General features: G+C 38.3%; 1 protein-coding gene across 5 annotated transcripts in view; it reads right to left on the reverse strand.

The window, feature by feature from the left end:
- Window positions 1–3,621: 3,621 nt before the first annotated feature.
- The window catches only part of PDS5B (PDS5 cohesin associated factor B), a 109,072-nt gene continuing 92,000 nt past the window's right edge, over window positions 3,622–20,693 (reverse strand). For 2 of the 5 annotated variants that reach the window (XM_015623076.2, XM_015623085.3), the window contains exons 31-35: window positions 18,847–18,952; window positions 14,908–15,350; window positions 14,715–14,816; window positions 11,662–11,803; window positions 3,622–10,825 (exon numbers count right to left, since the gene is read on the reverse strand). In XM_015623076.2, the coding sequence (XP_015478562.1) occupies window positions 10,790–10,825; window positions 11,662–11,803; window positions 14,715–14,816; window positions 14,908–15,350; window positions 18,847–18,952 (829 nt within the window). In that variant the 3' untranslated portion in view covers window positions 3,622–10,789. The remainder of the gene's footprint in view (window positions 10,826–11,661; window positions 11,804–14,714; window positions 14,817–14,907; window positions 15,351–18,846; window positions 18,953–20,693) is intronic. The other 3 variants (XM_015623093.2, XM_015623111.2, XM_015623101.3) reach the window with 3 other exon arrangements.

Consider the following 20,693-nt stretch of genomic DNA (forward strand, 5'->3'; position numbering starts at 1 on the left):
GTGAAAAGCCTGGGCCCATCATCTCATCAGTACCCTCCCTGCCAGTGTCAGCAGGCTGCTCTTTGCTCCCCTTCCAAAGCTATCCTGAAAGCCCAGCCCTGCCAGCCTCCCCACACAGAGCCTGTGCTCTGGGCCTGACCATCGTGGTAGCTCTCCACTGAGCTCACAGGAATTTATCAGGTTCTCAGGGTGCCAAACCTGAGCACAGTATCCAGATGTGGTCTAATAACTACTGGGTAGAGGGGATAATCATCACCTACTAATTGCTCACTCGCTTTGCTCCTATTAATACATCCTACTGTGATGTATTAGAACCAACTCCCTCAGCTGATTTTCAACAGATCTGCTGCCCAAACTTGTCAGTCCCCAGCCTTGCATCATGCTCCAAGGCTCTTCCTGAGCAGGGGCTGGATTTTCCATGGGTGTTTATTCAACTTCATGAGGTGGTCCCATCTCCCCAGGGATTCTAGGTGTCTCTGTATGCCAGCTTGCTGACTGCCCCCTTCCACATTCTGTCATCTGGGAACTTCATAAGCGAGCACTCTGCCGTCTCCTCCAGGTCACTGATAAAGATAATAAACATAAAGATAATAAACATAGCATGTCCCAGGACAGATCCCAGACAGTCATTACCAGCCTTGAACCACTGCTCTCTGTGTCCACTCATCCAACCACTGTTTCTACCCCTGTGGTTGACTGATCCTCCTAATCCAAGAACTGGGCTCTCCACAGGTAAGAGAAAAACCCCCATGTTTTAGTATGAGCAGCCAGAGTATTCATTCCTTGTCTCATCTAATTCAAATATGGTCTGGATTGAGACTTCATGGATTACTACCTGGACCAGCCCAGGGTGGAGTTTAGCTTGCAGCTTCTTCCCACCCAAGGAATCACATCTTCATCTCACAGCTCCATCCATTATTGCACATTTAAATCTTTGACCGGCAAAATATTTTTGACCTGTTCTGTATCTCTAACTGCATGTTCCTCCCTTGACCTCTTGCTCCACCTCTGCAGGAAATCATCTAACCCTGCATCCTGATGAGCAAAGGGCTCCCTCAGACACTAGCTCACTATGTTGAGAAAATTGATACCCTACTGCCAGAATCTAAACCCATTACTTTCTTTCAGTAATGTGAATTTATACTGCTGCTCTTCAGCCAAGAAAGTGTTGTGTGAATCAGTCTCCACATGACTGTCCATACAGTGTTCAATGAACTTACTACTCTTTGCAGAGGACTGAAATACTTTTGATTTTTTATGTATAGAGACACTTCCTCAGTAAGTCACCCAAACACCACCAATATCAAATTCACTGCATTACTTAAAACGGCCATGTGAATCTCCCTTTTTTTTGTGATATTCTCACAGGGCTTGAAAAGTATATTTACTCCCTTACTCTGTTCCATCATTTTTCATTTATGAGTTTTCCTCTTGCAGAGCTCTGGCTCTCAGCCACAGCAGATCTGTGCAAACAGGTACATCTTCCACTGATGGATGGGAATGAACCTTTGTTCTCAGGGGTTGTTTTTGTTCACCACTGTTCATCAAAGCCTTGTGGGTCCAGGAACACACATAAAAAAGCAGAAAGCACCTGCTAATGACAAAGCAGGCAGAACTTTAGGAGCTTGAGTCAGTCTTTTTCTTAAGATAAACTTGGATTTCCTTATTTGTATTTGCATCATTAGACACAACTAACACAAAGGAACAGTATAAAAGTGGATGAGAACACGGCAGAAGCATCAAAAGAAGCAGAAAGGTGTAAAAGATAGAAAAATCCCAAATAGGTAAACAGGGTATGTGCCGATTATTTTATTTTTTTAGCACATGACGCTTTTCTTTTGAGGAATTTTCCATGGCTACTGCCCATGTTTTATTGAACTCAAATGCTGCCTGTTGCATAGAGCAGCAGTGAACTCCACTCTCTCATGACGACTTCTCCCGAGTTTGGTAGCTCTCCCCTTCACAGTCCGTATTTCCACAGCAGTGTACACCACATGAAGAAACATAAGAACCATAGTTCAAATAAGAAAAACAATATACTATAGTTTCAAAACCTTGTTTTCAAACCTTTTTCAGCACATTAAAAACATGTATGAGGATGTGTATGAGGAAAACTAAAGATGCACAACTCAACAGGCACTGGAGTTCTTACAAATAAACATTGCCACAGCTGTGCACAGAAGCCAAGACCACGGAACACCTGGGGTTTTCAGCACATACCCCCCATCTGACCTCTCTTACAAATGTGCACAACAAAACTATTTCATTTCAGTTTCTGCTCTGTTGAAAATTAAAATATCATATGCTTCAAAAGACTAGCAGCAGAAATGGCAGAAAGAAAGCAAATACACACATCTGTTACTTTAATGACAACAGCTCCTACATGGCTGTATTTCTCTCTGGCACATGAGACAGGAGAGTTCCCCTTGCCACACACAAATGTGCCATGTTCTGAATTCTCACTCCTCTCATACTCAGCATTTCAGCACCTCTCAGCTGCTGGAATGTATTGGCAGCAGATACCAAATGACAGAAAACACAAGTAGAATGCTCATGTCTCTCAAAGCTCACCCACTATGCATACACTAAGGCTTTCTTCAAGTGAGTTGGCCTGCACTCTCATGAAAATGTTACACCACTTTTAGTGCAGTTGCTAGATTAGCAGTAGTTGGCTACTGCCAAGCACAGGAGAAGGTTCTCAAAAAAACCCACCACACTTTGTCACATCAGTGTCCCAGCTGACCCTCTGACCTCTCATGATGGAATTTGTGTGGTGAAATCCAGATTTGCAAGAACATGGATGAGGATGCATACAGGTGTACAGGGGATAACCAGAATACAGCAGATCTTCAATGTTCCAGAAGTTGCCCAAGTCCTGGCAGAAGCCACTCTGACCACTCACCTCCTAGAAGCGTTTCCCAGAAGGCCTGGACACAAAACTACTATCCTGTTGTACAGTCATTGGCTAGAAATAGCAGAACACCTGGACAGAATGCCTGCAGGGGAACTGAACAGCTTAAGATGTCCAAAGGTCTGAATTTATATGGTTTAAAAAAAACCCAAAATGACAAAACATCAAAATGCCTTTTGATATCAAGAGCATGACAGACAAATTACACATAAAAGCAAAAGGCTCACACAAAAAAGATTTAAAGATTTGAAGTAATTTCCTGGCAGAGATGAAACTTCCACTCCTTTTGAAATTAACACAACAGAGAAATGGAAAAAGGTGGCTGAAAGACTACAGAAAATGATGTGAGGTTTAGTATCTCCCTATGTCTAGCAGAGGTAATGGCTCTCAGGAACATCACACTTCATTAACAGGAACATGGAATCCAGAGATTCAAACGGGGGATCCACTGTGAGAAACTCTCCAGTTGTCTCAGTCATTCACTCCAGAAATTTTAACTGAAGTCCTCATCGTTCCTGAATTTAAATGGGATGATGGGTCTTAAGCAGGGAAGGCTACAGCACTAAGGACTTATTTTTCTTACAGAAAACAACACAAAATAAAACAATATTCCAAATTCAGTATCAAATAGTAGCACAGAAACTAAGATGACAAAGTCACACGTTTTAAATGTATTAATGAATTAAGTATGGACTTGAAGTCTTCTCATGTTACATCAAATATTTTATCTAAAGTAAATATGACAACACTAAATGACAGCAATTCTGTGTCATGGCCATCTCTCACTTCCATATTTTGTTTAAATGCAAAATTGAAAACAAGCAATGGATACTGACCAGATATTAAATAACAGTTACAGAAAGATAAACAATAAAAGTAACAGAGCAGCTTCAAATAAAAATAAAATTATTTTTTAGATTTTTACAGAGATTAAATACTATCCCATGGAGACTTAGTGTAATATCCCATAGCCCACATCACACATTTTTCAGGATAGCACCCAAGTATACAATCATTAAATGCCGCTGAAGTGATACATACTTCCTGAGTAACTTTTCCTGTTCTTTCCATGACTATGAAAAATGGTTTAGCAAAACTTGATCTTCCCTACTGCAACTGAGTGAATGGAAATCTCTGCCTAAATCTCTTCATATTATTCCACCTTTGGACTTAGAGAACAAAGTGTATTTGGGAACGACTTCTGTTTCAGGGGAGTCCCTACTTGCCTTTTCACTGGATAACACAGGCCAGATTTTGTAAGACAGCTTCCTAATTTTGGAACAGCACTATTACCTATAACCTTGGAAGGAGCCTGGTTCACTAGATGTTGGGAAAGTGAGATATCAAAATGTAGCAGAAGTTCAACTACTACTTCTCTTGTGAATTCCCAAACCTGTCCACACCTTTTTCAATACACCCTGCAGTCCAAGGACTGCTTTTGCTTTACAGCTCAATGCCTGTGAAACAAGCAGCACAACAGCTGCATTTAGAAACGCAGGTTATCTCAAGTTGGAAAGAAACCATAAGGATCATCAGGTCCTACTCCCTGCTTCTCACAGGACTACCTAAAAATAAACTTAATGACCAAGAATATCATCCAGACACTCCTGAACTCTGTCAAGCTTGTTGCTGTGACTGCCTCTGAGGAGGCCACTCAGCGACTAAGGACCCTCTCAGCAAAGAGCCCATGTGGCAAACAGAAAGATTCAGAAACCCAGCTGGCTGGAGCCCACTGAGAGGAATGAAAAGCAGCAGTGCCGGGGGACAGGACTCACACTGTCCTGTAGAAGAGGACATCCGTACATGAAGGAAGGGGAGAATCATCCCAGGCTGCTATGAAAGTACACTGATATTAGTAAGGAAGAGCAGATAATCAGGGTTTCACAAAATGCTGCTAAGGAAAGAGGTCACATTGAAAGATTTAATGAGAGGCACCGTAGGAAACATCGTTCCAATGCTTAAATGCTGCTATCTGCAATGTGGACCTGTGCAGGCTGCTGCTATTAGGCAGCTTTGAAAGCTCTTGTTTCCCAGTGGCTTATGCCTTGACCTCTTTTGCCCCAATTTTAGTTTAGCACATAAATTAATGCTGCCCTACTTCTTACCTATAGAGGTTAGAATCCTCTTTAGCCAAACTATTCCAAATTCCTTACTAATAACATTTGCCCTCAGCAGTAGCCATCGCCCTTTTCCCACAAAAACTCCTGGCATTAGTCTCAATTCTATGCATGTTCTTACACATTTTCCTCCGAATCAGAGAGAGCAACACATCCACAGTTCTCCTCTCTTAAATAAGTAACATCATCACCACAAACTTTCCGCATCTTTGCTTTCATCTTGAGTAGAACACTCCTGTCATAGGTCATCTCATATCAAGAAACTGCATTCCTATCTCATGTATCTGCTGATTCCCTACTCTTTACTGATCTCTCCAGCATCAAATCAATAACCCACCTCCAACACCCCACTTCTCACCCAACCACTCACTTGGCCCCACAGTTGTTTTCATCACCTAAACCACAGAGATTATAGCAGAAGATAATTAAACCATCATTTATTCATCTTTTGAAATGGTCACTGAAGGGTAAGAGTAAATGCCTTTTGGGGAAAACACAAAGGCAGTTTCTATTGTGTTTCGGTGTCTTGCAGATCAAAGACTCCAGAAAAATGGTGATGCACACCACACCCATGTAACACGTTACTGCATCTATAGGCATGGCTATAAAACATACCCGAGAAAAGCTAACCCCCAAAAACTTCTTTCCTTAAATTGAACACCTTATTATTTTATTAAATAAGGATTAAAAACTCTTCTCCTCTTCAAAATATCTTTAGTTTACAATAATTTAATTTTGCTGAATAGAAATACACTACAAGAAACGCAAGAACCTGCAAGTTTCAAGGATATCTACCAAAAAGCCAGCTGTTCCAAACTAGATTATTTCAAGGTGCTGTGATCAAGAAGAAAACTGTTTTACATTATCAACTTGTCTTCCCAACATAGTAAAGAAAAAGCTTTTTAGGATAAGATTGTTTCATTCTAACACAATCTTTTATACTGTAACAGCAACTACAACTACCGCTATTGATATTGCTACTAAGTTCTCATGTTCTCTTACACTGTATGTCATAACTTGTGCAATTGTCTTCTACCTAGAGAAAAATAATGAAAAACAACAAGACTGACACAGTATTACAGAACATATTATCTGAAGCCATCAGCTCGCTGAATCTGTTCAGAACCACTAACAAATCTGTGACCTGAAATTTCTTTTTTAATAACAAAATTACTTCCAAGTAAGCAGGGACAGTGTTCAGTAACACTGCTTTGATTTGCAAAATACTCCATTCCTTTGTGTCTACATACATGAGGTAGAATACAAGCATAGGAAACACAGCTAGCCAAATCAAAACCTTATGTTTGATCCATCCTTCAAAGAACCTATATGTTAAAGTAATTCCAACATACTACGTGATCACTGAAATACTTACTTGCAGGGGTAGAAATCTGTATTTAGAGGCTTTCTTCCTTCTTACATCAATTTGACGCTGCTGATTCAAAACGAATATACATCTTCATTACAGAAATGAAAGTGCTACTAAAAACCACATCATGACTGTACTGAGGCACTGAAAAAAAATGCAAGCATGAAACCTTTTACTTACTGTACACACTGTACAAGACCATGTTTATTCTGCCCACACAAATACAGTGGCACTTGGGGACCACTGCGGATAGATCGGATCTTTAAGAACTTTAAAGCAAATAAGGTGGAGGTTTTTTGTTGGTTTTTTCCTTCTATTTTTTTGTATTTCTAAACCAGTTGCTAACATTCAGCTTCGTACTTTTCCATGATCAACAAAATAGCACAAGCTGGACCCTTTGCAATGAAGAGAGCATCCTAAGGATGTGGGGCAAACCTACTGAGACATCAGGAAGTTTGCCTGTCTGTGGAATAGAAGTCGCTTCAGTCAGTGTTAGGATATTGCACCTAAATTAGTAATCATCTTTTGTAAAGGCAACATCCAACAAAGATGTAAAGACTGGAATGGCAATCTCTGAGGACAACAGGAGAAAAGAATGCATTCAGATTCTTCTGCTTCTCCTTATGGATGACTGGTCTTGGTCAAGTGAATTTTATCATTTTGGTCACTACAGAACCATCAGAGTAGAAGGATGGCCATCTAGAACTCATCTTAAGTCATGTGTTTGTAGACATGAGGCCTTGATCAAACAGTGTGTACCTGAATGTGTCTCTTTTAAAAAGTATTTATAAGATATGTACTGCACCTACTTGGATGAGGTAGGGATGTATCCATCTCTACACTGTATATATTTAAACACAGGCGAGTTTGTAAAATCTTTCCATTCACAAATTCAGAATTTTGCTTATTGCTACTGTCCTAAGATCCTTGTATTCTCTATGTGCACAACCGTGAGAATATTCAAACAACGTTCTTGACTTTGTACTTTTTGCACAGGATGACTGAATTCAAGAATTAACCCCACAGAGTGATAGGAATAAGTGTGAATGATAAGTAAACTTGCAGCATCCAAAACCTACCCTGTGGTTCCACAAAAACAGACTTGGTAATCTGTCAAAAACACACACGCAAATAAAAGCAGCAAGAAAACTGCACACGTCCCTCTCATGTTTTGTGGTACCTTTTCTGGAGTATCAAATGACAAAAACTATGCCAGAAAAATGTATTAGGGTTCAAGACTTAAGGTTTTTTTGCAAGTTACTCACAAACTGAGCATATTCATTTTTGGTGAAAATGTCTTTAATATTAGTATCTTTTTGTAAACTAATATTTTTGTTCACAGAGATCCAAATGTCAAAACAGCAAGTGTCAAAATATTTGAAAAAGGGTTCGATTTTGCTAGAAAATAAAGTCAATTGGCAGAGTCAAGTATAGTTAATACAGGATTCTAATTATCTGAGGTGGAACAGGTATAGTCACATTAGAACTTTCAAACACTTTCATATTTCCTTTCCTATTAGTGGGTTAGCTAGCCCTAAATATTCATTATCTCAGTCTGTGACAGGTAATAAACCACCATGCTTCTGGAATCAGTGAATTACCTTTAAACACTAGTTTAAAGATTACAATCCCTGTTTAGATTTTGCACATGAACTACAGATCACTGAAAGTTTCCTGTTGCACTGCAGCAAGAAAAGGAAATGTAACAAAAACTTTATTTGCCGCAAAGTACAGCAAGATACTTTGGTAATCTCACAAAAATGTCATACTGGAACTTGTTACAGTGAGTTCAATTTGATCTTTTAATGTAATACAGTACATTTTTATAAACTTAACATTATCATTGCAGAGGAGCATGCTAACTGAATGTTAGCAATTTATCTTTTATACATAATTATAATCTACTGTAGCTACTGTACGCAGATCTCAAAATGTTAGTACATAAAATATTCATTTTCTTTATATGAGATGAGAATGAACTTAGAAGAGGTTTGAATATAAGAATGACATATTTGCTGTGCCTATTTCTCAAGAAATAATGATTTACGCATTATTACCCAAGAAATCAACATTTAAATTGCAAAACTATAGTTTAAATTTACAATAAACATTATGATCAGTAATGGTGCATCAATATTCCATGAAGTTTAACCTAACCATGTTTATGCACATAAAGCCTCAAGAGTCTGCAGCAGTTTCAGCATTAATTTTTCATAATTTTTGTATAAAATTGACTTAAAGGTACATCTTCCATAAATGTTTTCAGTGCAATTCTGTCAAAGAGGAAAATACAAAGCTAGCTTTCAATCATTTTATACCATAAAAAACCCTCAACAACTTGCATTTGCACTGCTGAAGCATAAGTAAGCAGGTTCTGTTTTGCCAACTATTTCAAAGCCAATTCTTATCAACCATAACTGCCTTTCTAGTCAGCATTTCCCCCGTATCTATAGGTATAAATGTTGAAAAGCTGAGTACTGGAAGAGGGGGAAGGTTAAGATGAGGCAGAATAATCTAATTGCTTATAATACTTTTCCCTAGTGGTACCAAAAAATGAATAGTGAAAAAATTCTAAGGGTTGCTTGCTTTATTAGTGATCTTACAGTTTGGAAATCAGTAAATCTGAGGTTTAGTATTATCCTTTCCTATAATCTTTACAGACAACCTTGTGATAATAACTTATTTATTGATGGATTATGTGAAAATGCTCCATTATTCAATGAAATAAAATTTTCTTGGGTTAGAAATTGATTTTTTCATGTGTTGTCAACTGTAGGGAACCAGAGGAAGAACAGCACCTGAAATTATGATGTGTGCTCGGCTAAGCAGAGTATAGTAACTGATATATTTTGGTTCAAAGACAGTTTGTAAACTGTTAAACTGCATACTGGATACTGCTCTATGTATTTTGTTGCTTTTGTTTTTTCTCAGATTAAAACTAAAAAAAAAAAACCAAAAAAAAAACCAAAAAAAAACCCCCAAAAACAAACACCCCCCCCCAAAAAAACCGCCTCCCCAAAAAACCTAGCACAAACCAACCTCTCTCTATTGTAGCACAAAATAAAAATGGAGCTTCATTCAAATCTTGAATACCTTTGCTGTAACAACTGACAGCTGGTTATTCAACAAAAACTTAGCTCTTCATACCAAAAAAAATTTGGCTCAAAAAACAAGAACAGAACAGAAAAGTACAATAAACTCTCAATAAAAGGATCTCTCATGAGGCAACCTACCATATACTACTGCTAGATACGAGTTTCAAAAAAAAAACATTACATCCCATTTTCAGCACATTTTTCATAAACATGCAACTTCACTATAAAATACAAAACACTTGGCTCTCAAGAACAGCTTTATAAAGACACACTGCATCAATAAAATTTCTCTTTGTGATTAACTTTACATTGTAATAAGAACTGTATTTTCACTAATGTTTATATATCAGATTTCATATTATAATGTAGTAATAATTTGCTCTTTGTGAACATCATGTTCAGAAGGAAATATCTATACACATTAACATACTAGACTATTAAAAACTCAGTTACAGAATTTTATTGATACAGTAGATTAATAAAAACTGATAGGGAATAATAAAGTGGGTAGGGTATTCAGTACATTATTTAATAACACACCTTTAAAATTAAAATATTTTAAATCCTTTTTGAATTTTCAATGCCACTACAAGTCCAGAAAAGTCTGGCATCAATACTGAGGTGTAAAACAAAACTTCTTTCCAAATTTGCATCTCTTGTATTATTCTATCCAATATTTTTCAACTGTAAAAGAAAGTAATTTAGCACCTCTGACGATAGGTGGGTGCCTGAAGGTAAACACTAGGTTATATTCATGAAGGAAACAACGATTTTTTTTTTTCTTCCTCTTCTTCTCCTCGACAAATAGCGGCAAAAGAATGTGGCACTATTTGTTCAACTGACTTGTTTTTCACAGTTAAATGTCAACAAGAGTACAAATACAAACACTGACAGATATTGCTTGAGATCAATTTTCAACAAACTCTGTTCTTTTTTTATATCAATCGCTCCAATAAACAGTGGGGTACTGTCAGTTTAAAGCCGCAGATAAAAGCTATACAAGCACTTTATAAGTCAGAAACATTAAAAAAAGAACTATTTACAGTTTTCTTCTTTAGTTCATATGTCTACAAAGCCAGCGCACATTACACTTCACAAAAATCCACAGTTAATGATATCAACATGTGTGTGGCTAAAGCTTGTGACCTAGGGACTGCAAATGCAGGGGCAGTAAAATAGGTTTTGTCTTTTCTTCAGCAACCCCATTTGTGCACTAACAGCTTCATTCAGTCTCAAGCTTTATATTAAAAGCATTCTTCAAAGCTTTCACCTGGAAGGCTGGTAACTACATGCTCACTCATCGTCTTTCCCTTTTGGAAGTTCTGCGACGGACCTATTCGGAGAAAAGATATTTTAAATGTTTTTACAGAAAAAAATTGAAAAATTCAAGAAGAACCAATACATTTTATAATGGAAAAAATGGTCAGGCTCACTCAATTATGTCTGAGTATCCACACAGAGTAGCATTCATTACTCATTTTGTCTCAAGTACAAGTCTAAGTCAATGACATGAACTAATTTCATTTGATGTTACTGAGCCTGTATCCTTAATGGAATTCACAACAATGCAGTTTCCTTTCTCAGAGTTTTCATACACTCAGATGCTCCATCAGATGTATCCAAAAGTGTGAAGGAATTCTCGGTTTTAGTATGACTGCTAACATTGCAAGTGTATTTGTATGAAATAAATATAAAAGTGAACTCATTTTAACATATGCTGTAAGATGAAGAGATCAGTTTAAGATTCTGTTCCAAGACTCCACACTTATTTTCTAGTACTATTCAATTCGTGTGTCTGTTTTATATAAAGAAGCTTTAGTCACTATTAAAATCCAGATGAGAAGCATAGGTAGGAGTTACCTGGAAATTAATTCCCATTAGATGCTACGCAATTCCGGCATACAGGTAAGAAAGGCTACATGGGACAGAAACTAGAAGATACTTGATGGAAAGTGAGACTTTCTAAGAAATGTAGCTTCTCTAGGAAACTACAGTGCAGCTCCACTACACAACAGTGGCAGCTGACAACCACCCCATTCATTTAAAAGGAGGAAGTTAAGTTCTAAAAACGGGAAGAAGTTATTCTAAGAACAGAGGTCATTCTCTGATCATCAGTACACAGAGCACACCACAAAGCCTCACAAAGAACAGTTCAGCCATTTGTCTTACATTGATTGTGGAAACTTCCTCTTCTTCCATTACTTCTTCCTGAGGAATGTCATCACTGACAGGTGAACCACTCTGAAACACATCCATCTCTTCACTGGATTCATTCTCTTTACTGGCTGCTTGTTTGGAACGTCCTGCCCGGCTACAATGAGAAGAAAAATAAACATCACCTTCACAGCACACGTACATCTGCAATATGTAAAAACTGTATGAGCAAATATTCCAGTTCACAGAAACAGCAGCCTTACCATTTCATGTTATATAATGCTGCTGGTCTTTTACACCTGTCTACTTCATCCATGCACAGAAATGAATTGAAACTAGGAGGCTGGACAACACCACTTGAAACCAAAATTCTTCCACACAGAAGGCCAGGAGCACAAAGTTGAACAATTTTGCCTCTATAGACACAACAGATTTTTCTCTTCAGTGCCACAATACAGGCTTAAAATAGGTTGATACGACACCCACTAACCAGTGAACAGGAAAAGCCAAACAGCCAGAGACTGAACAATGTTTGTTGGTTTTCTCTCTATTGGTTGTTTTTCTATATTGGTTGTGTTTCTCTCTATTGTTGGTTTTCTATACTCTACTTCTCCAGAACCTTTTACACAACAAATTTGAGTAAGTTCATCTACATCCTAGAAGAACCCATATTGCTACTCATGAAATTAACGCTATAATGAACCTAAATGCAAACCTTCCAAGCTGTCTTAGGGATTACCAGTATAACAATACTTAATCAGGATAATCTAGAACAATCAGTCAACAACAACTTAAACTGTCTGTGTTGGTTATGGGATTTGTGCCACAAACAAAATGCACCCATTTGCTTAAAATGAGAATTAGCCAACACCCCTTGCCTTCAAAAAAAAGCCAACTACAGATGTATCTAAAACTCCACAGCTGCACCCACATGACAGTAGCACAATTCAGAATCAAATCACTGGATCATCCCATTCAGGTGCAGTCTTGGTGCACCCAAAGTTGGTGATGTTTTGGTTGAAATGAAACCAGACACTCAGTTCCGGGCACACAACAGACACACCTTAATCTCCAGTGGGGGCACAGGTCCAAAACAATCATATCATGAAAGCGGTAGAAATTTTCAATCCTGAGAACCACTAAACTCAGACAAAATAGAATCTCTCAACTGCATAGCAATTATGGTATTTCCAAACCAACCAGCATGCCATCCCTTAACACCAATTAGCCCAACTCAAGTCTTCCAAGACTGACAGAAGCAACAGAATTGAAAAGGAAGCAAAAGAATTATTCACAAGCTAGGGTCTTCCTTTCACATACAAAAAGCTAGGGTCTTCCTTTCACAGACAAAAACAAGTCTGTTCACAGGTGCTAATTGGTAACCCAATTTGTCATCAGAAATAGGTTATACACTACCACCCACAGGATACATTATCACCTCATACAGAAAATCCCAAATTCTTATACCAAATCCACTCCCAAAGAGCCCAGAAAGCTTTCAGCATTTGGTACAAATATATTTATCTTGTGGTACACAATGCTGGCTCAGTCTATCAACTTCCTTCAGTGAAAACTGATGTAGATGAGGGAGAAAGGCTTGACTAGAATGCACTTTAAACAGCTACTGTCTCACCTTTTTCTTGCAGATTTGGAAAAATAACAGTCAAAATGTGGGTGGTCTGATAAAGCAAACAAACAAACACAACCCATTTTTTTAATGTAATCTAGAATAGACCCAACAACTTTGAACCCTGAAACAACTTACTTGGGCTGCCCCTGACAGAACAATGTATATACACATCAACAAGAGCTATACTTGCTACTGATTGTGGGCAGTGACATAATTTACTGTCAGCTTAAAATGGAGTAAAGAAACATACCAACTTGACTGAGAAAAGTTATTTAAATATTTAGTAAGAGGCATCTTTGACAAACACCACATAGCACATCAACAAACAGTAATTTGTTGGTTTGTCTTCCCTGCATGGCAGTAGCAGTTTCCAACTCTTGTTCTACTGCACTTGTAGCAGTGACTTCTGGAGTAACCAACCAGTGTTGGGTCCTGTGTTTCTGGTTACAGAGTAAAGGAGAAGCAGAGGTCTGACCTGAGGCAGGGCAACTGGAAAGGTCAGGATGCTGTGCATGGAAAATGCCAGATCATGTGATCTGGAGCGAGTCCAGAATTTGAAATGAGGGTACAAGCTTGTTCAGGCAAGGTTCTCCTGCAGGGAAGATCCCTGGTATAAGGCAAGTCAGTACACTACACTGGCAGAGGAAGAGCAATGTGATGCTAGCTAAGCCCAGAAGCCAGAAAGACAACAGAGATATACAAGTGCCAGACAGTAGAGGTCCCCAAGTAGTGCTCCAAGGAATTTATATCAGGTTCTGGAAAAGTAAATATTCTCCACGAGCTGCAGCTTGATACAAGTGGGCAAATAACCCCTTGTGCACCTCTGCTTACATATATTATCTATACATGTACAGAAAAGGTACAGAAACCTGTATTTTCCCACAGCAGGCACAAAAACCAAAGCTAGCCAAGGACAAAGTTCACCTTCATTTGGGAACTTAATGCACTTCAAAATTTCAGAAGCTACAGCCCTTCACTGATCACAAATTCTATTCACATGAAAATGATTCAAGTGTATATTAAGAAGGCCACAAATTAGAAAGTGAACATTAATTTAAGGAGAATCAGAATAAAGTTAATTCTCCACAATTCTGTTTCACCACAGTAGCAATTTAATTCTTTCCCGCTATCCAAAACAAACAGGGCCACTTTCCTCCCCTCTAAATCCTAATAAAGCCTTTGTATGCTTTATTGACTTTTCTCATAGGAAAGCAAAGCTACATACATGCTACCTGAGCATATTAAAATTACTTACAGGCTCTTGCTCTGTCGTGAGATGCCCTAGGAGAAGCAGCTAAGGAAAACATTTTAGAAATACAATAGCAATTTATTTTCTCTACTGTCAACTACAGTATTCTGAAATATTTTCAATAAAGGTTTGCTTGGGGGCACAGAGGCATTATTTAATTTTCACTAAACACAGATTTAGAACACTTACACTTTTTTTTGCTGTGCTGGTGGTGTTTGTGACGACCTTCCTCGTCTTTTCTGTGGCGTAGACTGTGCTGATTCAACTGTACTAGTTTCAGATGGTTCTGCTCTGTTTTGAGGAAGACCCAAATTGCAAAGCATCAAATTATAACTAATGTCCAAAGATAAAAAATACACAGCTTATAAGAAGATGGACTTACCTCTGCTGTGTTCTTTTTGATGTCCTATTTTGCCTGCCTTTTGGTTTTTGTTCAATATTTTCAGTTTGCCTTTCTTCCTCCTCCTCCTCCTCTTCCACTGCAGCTGCTGGTGGTTGTTTTTTTTTGCTCCTTTTTGATGACTTTGCCACTGGTTCTTCCTTTGGTGTTGCCCCATTATTTGTTCTGGTAGGGCGTCCTCTTCTCCCTTTCTTTGGTGGACTGTTCTGTTCATCCTCACTTTCTATCACATCTTCTTTTAGCCTTTTTTCCTCTTGCCATTGTGTTTCATCAGCTTCTGATACAACTGCAGGTCTCTTCCTTCCCCGTTGACTACCTCTAAGCTTCTGCTCTTGACCCAGCTTATTCAGGTCATCTATGCTTAGCTTCTCTTCTGAATCTGTGATAGTGGCTTTCTTCCTTCCTCTGGGCTTCTCTATCTCTGACTGAAAAGGCAAAAATGCACCACTAAATTAAAAAAAAATCAACTGCCATATTAAACAGTCACATGTAGAAGCTTCCTCCAACAAGACAGAATCTTCAAATTTCGTAAGTTTTCCCAGATTGTTTACCATATCTATTTCAAAAACATTTGCAAAAAAATTTAAACACACACCTACATATAAAATACCAGACAAGGGGAAAAGATTATTTGAAAGGTGAGTAATTAAAACCCTGAAGTGTGTAAGGCCTTCCTCATTTGTATCCCCTGCTATGTCCAACAAAGTAGGACAGAACATCCATAACTGCGTTTTTATCAATAGGAAAATATAAAGAGAAGATGGGAATTGCCAACTATGTCTTCAGCTCTTGTGAGCTACAGGGTGGTTATGCCTGGCTTCTGTGCTGGCACTGGCAAGGCACTACTACAGAAGACAGTGGGCAACCTGACTTTACAGTTTTAGAAGGAAACACAGGAATTAGTGGCAGCTGCCAAGTCACTATTGTCAGACCTGTACCAACATTTGCTCTGAGCAGCAAAACAACCCTCCCAAGCCTTAAAAAAAAAAACAGTTTGGGTTAGAAGGGACCTTGGAAGATTATCTTATTCCAACCACCCTGACAAGGGCAGAGACACCTTGTGCTAGTCCACATTGCTCCAAGCCCCATCCAACCTGGCCCTGAACATCTCCAGTTATGGGGCATTCACAACTTATCTGGGTAACCTGTTCCAGTGTTGCATCATCTTCATTGTAAACAAATCATTTTCTTATGTCCAACCTAAACCCCACCTCTTTCAGTTTAAGACCACTGACCCTTGTCCCACTACTACAGGACAAGTCAAGTCTTTCTCCATATTTCTTGTATGCGCCCATCATGCTGGAAGGCCACAATAAGGTCTTCCCAGAGCCTTCTCTGCTCCAAGCTGAACAATCCCAACCCTCCCAGCCTTTCCCTCTTAGCAAAGCTGTTCCAGCCCTCTGACCATTCTCGTGGCCTTTCTCTGGATCTGTTCTAACAGCTCCATGTCTGTCTTCAAACGAGGACCTAGAGCTGGACACAGCACTCCAGATGAGGGTCCCAAGAGAGAAAATGAGACATCAAGAATCCCCTCCATGGCCCCACTGGCCACTCTCCTATTGGTCAGCCCAGGACACAGTTGGTTTTCTGGGCTGCAAGCTCATGAGGCTGGCTCATGTCCCTTTTCTCATACACGAGTGACCCCAGTCCTTCTCTGCAGGACTGCTCTCAATCCCTTCATCCCTCCACCTCTATGGATACTGAGGATTGCCTGGAGCCAGGAACAGGACCTTGCACTTGGGGCTCTTGAACCTCCTGATGTTCCCCTGGGACCAGTCCTCAAGCCTGTCAATGTTCCTCTGGATGACAGCCTTTCCCTCTAACATATCAACAAAGGTAGAACCCTTTCTGAATCATAAGGTTTGAAAACAGAAATTATTCCTTTACTCCTCCATGCTCTAGCTCTCTAAAGAGCACAGTAAAGAGCTGTAAACAGCACAAAGATTTCAATAAGCAGGTACTACAGCCCTAAGCAGTCACTATAGCCCCAACCAACCCTTAGAAAAATAAAAGCAGAAAATATTACCCATCCACCATTTCATGGGTACCATGACTCTTTCATTTCACATCATGAAATTATCCAAAAGTCCAAATATTTACACTATTTCTGTTTCATACCAATGTTTGTTTCATACTACCACTACCACATTTCAACACATTTATAAGTATTTGCCACATTGAAATTTCATCTACATAATCAGAGAAAATTCATAATCAGAAAATTCATCTACATAATTTAAAACCTGAATGAAGGTTTTCTCCCTTTACATCTGCCTTGTGACATAAGATAGAGGTCAGCTTACATATTTATTCATGTTTTCATTTTAACCAAAAAACTTTCTCAAGAAAAGTGGAAAGAAAATCTAGGAAGCATATGAGGGTAAAAAGTAAAAGAAATTGAAAGACAAAAAACTACACTAGAAGGAAATAAGAAAAATATTTGAACAATGATGACATCTCCTGTCAGTTCATGTCTTCAGTTGCATTCTCTTTATTCCCCACTTTATTTGCTTTTGCAGATGCACATGTGTCACTGCATCTCCTTTTAGCTAATTTTCAAAGTGAAGTTTCTCCCTGAAGCTAAACAGTGTCCCACACCTTAGAATTAACGTGTTACTCTACAGGTGTTAATCTGTTAATCTAAGGTGCTTATCTGGACAGATATCCTGAAGAAAGATACCTTTGAAACATGGACCTTCTGCTACCCAATTAAAATCCTGATTCTCAGTTAATGCTTGCTGTAATCTGCTGCCCATCTCCAAAAAACCAAAAATGAGCTCTGAATCCATGACCTTGAGCAACTTGCTTACAGATTCGAAGTGGAATGATGCTCTCAAAAGTACTCAAGACACTGACCTCTATTAGCTCTGAGCAAATATTTTGCACTGAGCTTTCTCAGTAGTTAAACTAATTTTACTAGCATTAGCATTAGTTCACGCTAATGCTTCTAAACATGAATTGCATTCAAAGTTCTGCCTGGACTGTCAGACTTTAAGGTTTACAAAAGTGTTTTGGTTTTCTTTGACAAGAGATTCCAGATTTTTCTTATTTAGTTATAAACTGGTTTGCTTTTCCCACAGTATAAGATAGTTATTTATACTTCAAGACAAGCAAAAGTTCAGAAATTTTCACTAGTCAGTAGCTTATGTCCCAAGCAACCTAGAAAAATGCACCAGAATGACATAATGAGAGAAAAGAGAAATGTTAGAGACAGTAAAAAGAAATAAAGTAGTGGTGACATCAGATATAGTACACCTTCAATGCAGCCTAGAAAATCCAATTCTAGCAAATCTTATCTTATTACTTTCTCATGCATATCCCATATTTACAGACTGTCAACTGCTATTACAGCACGAAGAAGTGACACTTACTAGTGGTATGGGAAATTCTTACTATTTTATTTGACCTGCTTTTAGAATTACAATACAATTATAATTTTCTTCAGTGGTTTATTTTTCTCTATTCTGTTACAGGTATAAATACTGCTTAAGATAATACTTAGCCTGCTTACAACTTCTTTTACATATTAAAGCACTACATGTGAGTGAGTCCAAATAATGTTCTACATCCTCATTAGGAACCTTTCTTATTACTGAACAACATTTATATATAAATCTGTTGGTAAGAATTACTAAGGACAATACCACTCTCCAAAGCCTCAGTAACCTCAGGGACATGATATTGTGGTGGATTTCACTCTTCCTAGTTAATGGGTGGACTTGATGACCTTTAAAGGTCTTTTGCAACCTATATGATTCTATGAGAAACAGAACCTTTTTTTTTCATAGTGTTTTTCATTGTGTTTTCCTATCTAACTCTAAATACAATTTCCAGTAGTTTTAAAATATCAGCTCAGTTTCATTTTTCAGTATATTTTTTGAATGATCTCAAATATCATCACATCAACTTTTAACAGCTCACCCTTACAAGATCAGAGTCGTCTCTTTTGTCAGTTTTCTTTCCTGGTAAGGGTGAAGCCAGTGTGAATTCTTCATTTTCACTGTGGTCCATTTCAGTACTGTCAAGCCTAGGATGAATAAACATATGTTTCCCTCATTAGTATAATACATTGTGCAACCATTAAAAAAATACTAAGGACAACAATCTTCATTAAAAAAATCTATTAACAAAACCAGGAACAATTTGGCCGAAGGAACCTTTCACTGTGGGTACTATAGATACCAAGTATCATAAGCCACATCATCTAAGTCTCAAGACAATTTTTGGATCATAAACTACATTCAATTTTATTTTTTCAAGATAAGTAGGGAAAGATAAGCAGTCTCTTAAAACAGAAGAGTGTGAGTTGCAAGAGATCTGTGTTTCCATACAACTGCCTACACTTTCCCATAGCCATCAAAGATCCCCACAGACAGACCGGCCAAAGCACGCACAACTTCCTATGGTGAGGTTTAGGCAATAAAACAGCTATTCAAATTTCCCTCTACTTTTTGCAGCAGCAATTTCGTTTTTATTTCAGTTTCTACCAACGTAAATGTGGACAATAATGCCTCCTGCATATGTAAAACACTGACACCCACAGATAATAGGTAATGCACAAAAGCAAATACACAAGTCATTTAATTTCATCTGCAGAAGCAACATTTTTAAGTACCAGTGCACATTTTTTGATGAAAAGAAATACACTATGTGTCAAAATGAAAAGTGGTATTAAACTCAGCTCCCTGGTCTGGGCATGGCATAGTGAGTGAAAGATGTTCTCATTCCTACAAGGGTACAATCTGTATTAACTGGGATGTAATGGGAAGCTTAGGCTTTATACATCCTCTCAAAAGATGCAAATCTGCCTGTACATATTCAGACAGAATGAAATGGAAATATTGTGCATCCCAAATCATTCCCATCTCTTTGTCTTTGGCATCTCCACCCAAAACACTAATACCTTTAACTTAAGGGAACTGGAGAGATGAAGATGACAGAACATGTCAGGCTGCGAGTGTAGTGTTTTTTAAAATTTGTTCTCAGATTTATTTTGCTTGATACAGAGAAGAATCTGGAGTCCACCTGTCATTAACCAGTAATACAGTGCAGCATGAACCTGCATGACTTGTAAGAAATAAGCCTTTCTGCAGACTTTCTAGTGGAGAAATATTTGTTGTAAAACACTGCACTACATTTAAAATTAATATTATATATTGAATAGTCACAGAAGTCCCAAATGAGAAGTCTTCAATTCAAACATAACATTTCCTAACAGTCTTGAAAGAATGTGAAACAGTAGAAAGAATACAAATAGCAGAGGCTATACAATCTCTCACTGTCAGTAAAAAAAACCCAAACTAATGACATTGTGACTTTCAGTTGAAAAAACATTGAAGATACAGTAACTGATGAATAACCTACAAAACTGACACAAAATTTTCATCTATAATTTTAAAGATCGACAACTAAACGACAACTTATGTGGCATTACAGTACACTCACCTCTTCATCACAAAATTAATCTAGAATCCAAAACTATTTGTCTGCCAAGTCCAGCAAAGTGCAGGACTCGAGAAGGAAGTCATGCAGGACCACCACAATGAGCTGCCAGTTTTCCCTGGGTGGGCTGAGTTTGTAGCACTACAGCCAGGGACTGCAGCTGTGTGTATACACATACACATGTACATATATATATGCTGGCGGACAATATACCTATCTACCTAAAACACACCCCAGAAAATCCCAACCCTGCCCTCAAAAAAATTAAAGCATACGAGGCTTTTCTTTCCTCCTTCAGCTAATTCTGGGTGTAATTAAATTTTGGT

Source organism: Parus major, chromosome 1, assembly GCF_001522545.3.
Source record: "Parus major isolate Abel chromosome 1, Parus_major1.1, whole genome shotgun sequence".
Lineage (NCBI taxonomy): Eukaryota > Metazoa > Chordata > Aves > Passeriformes > Paridae > Parus > Parus major.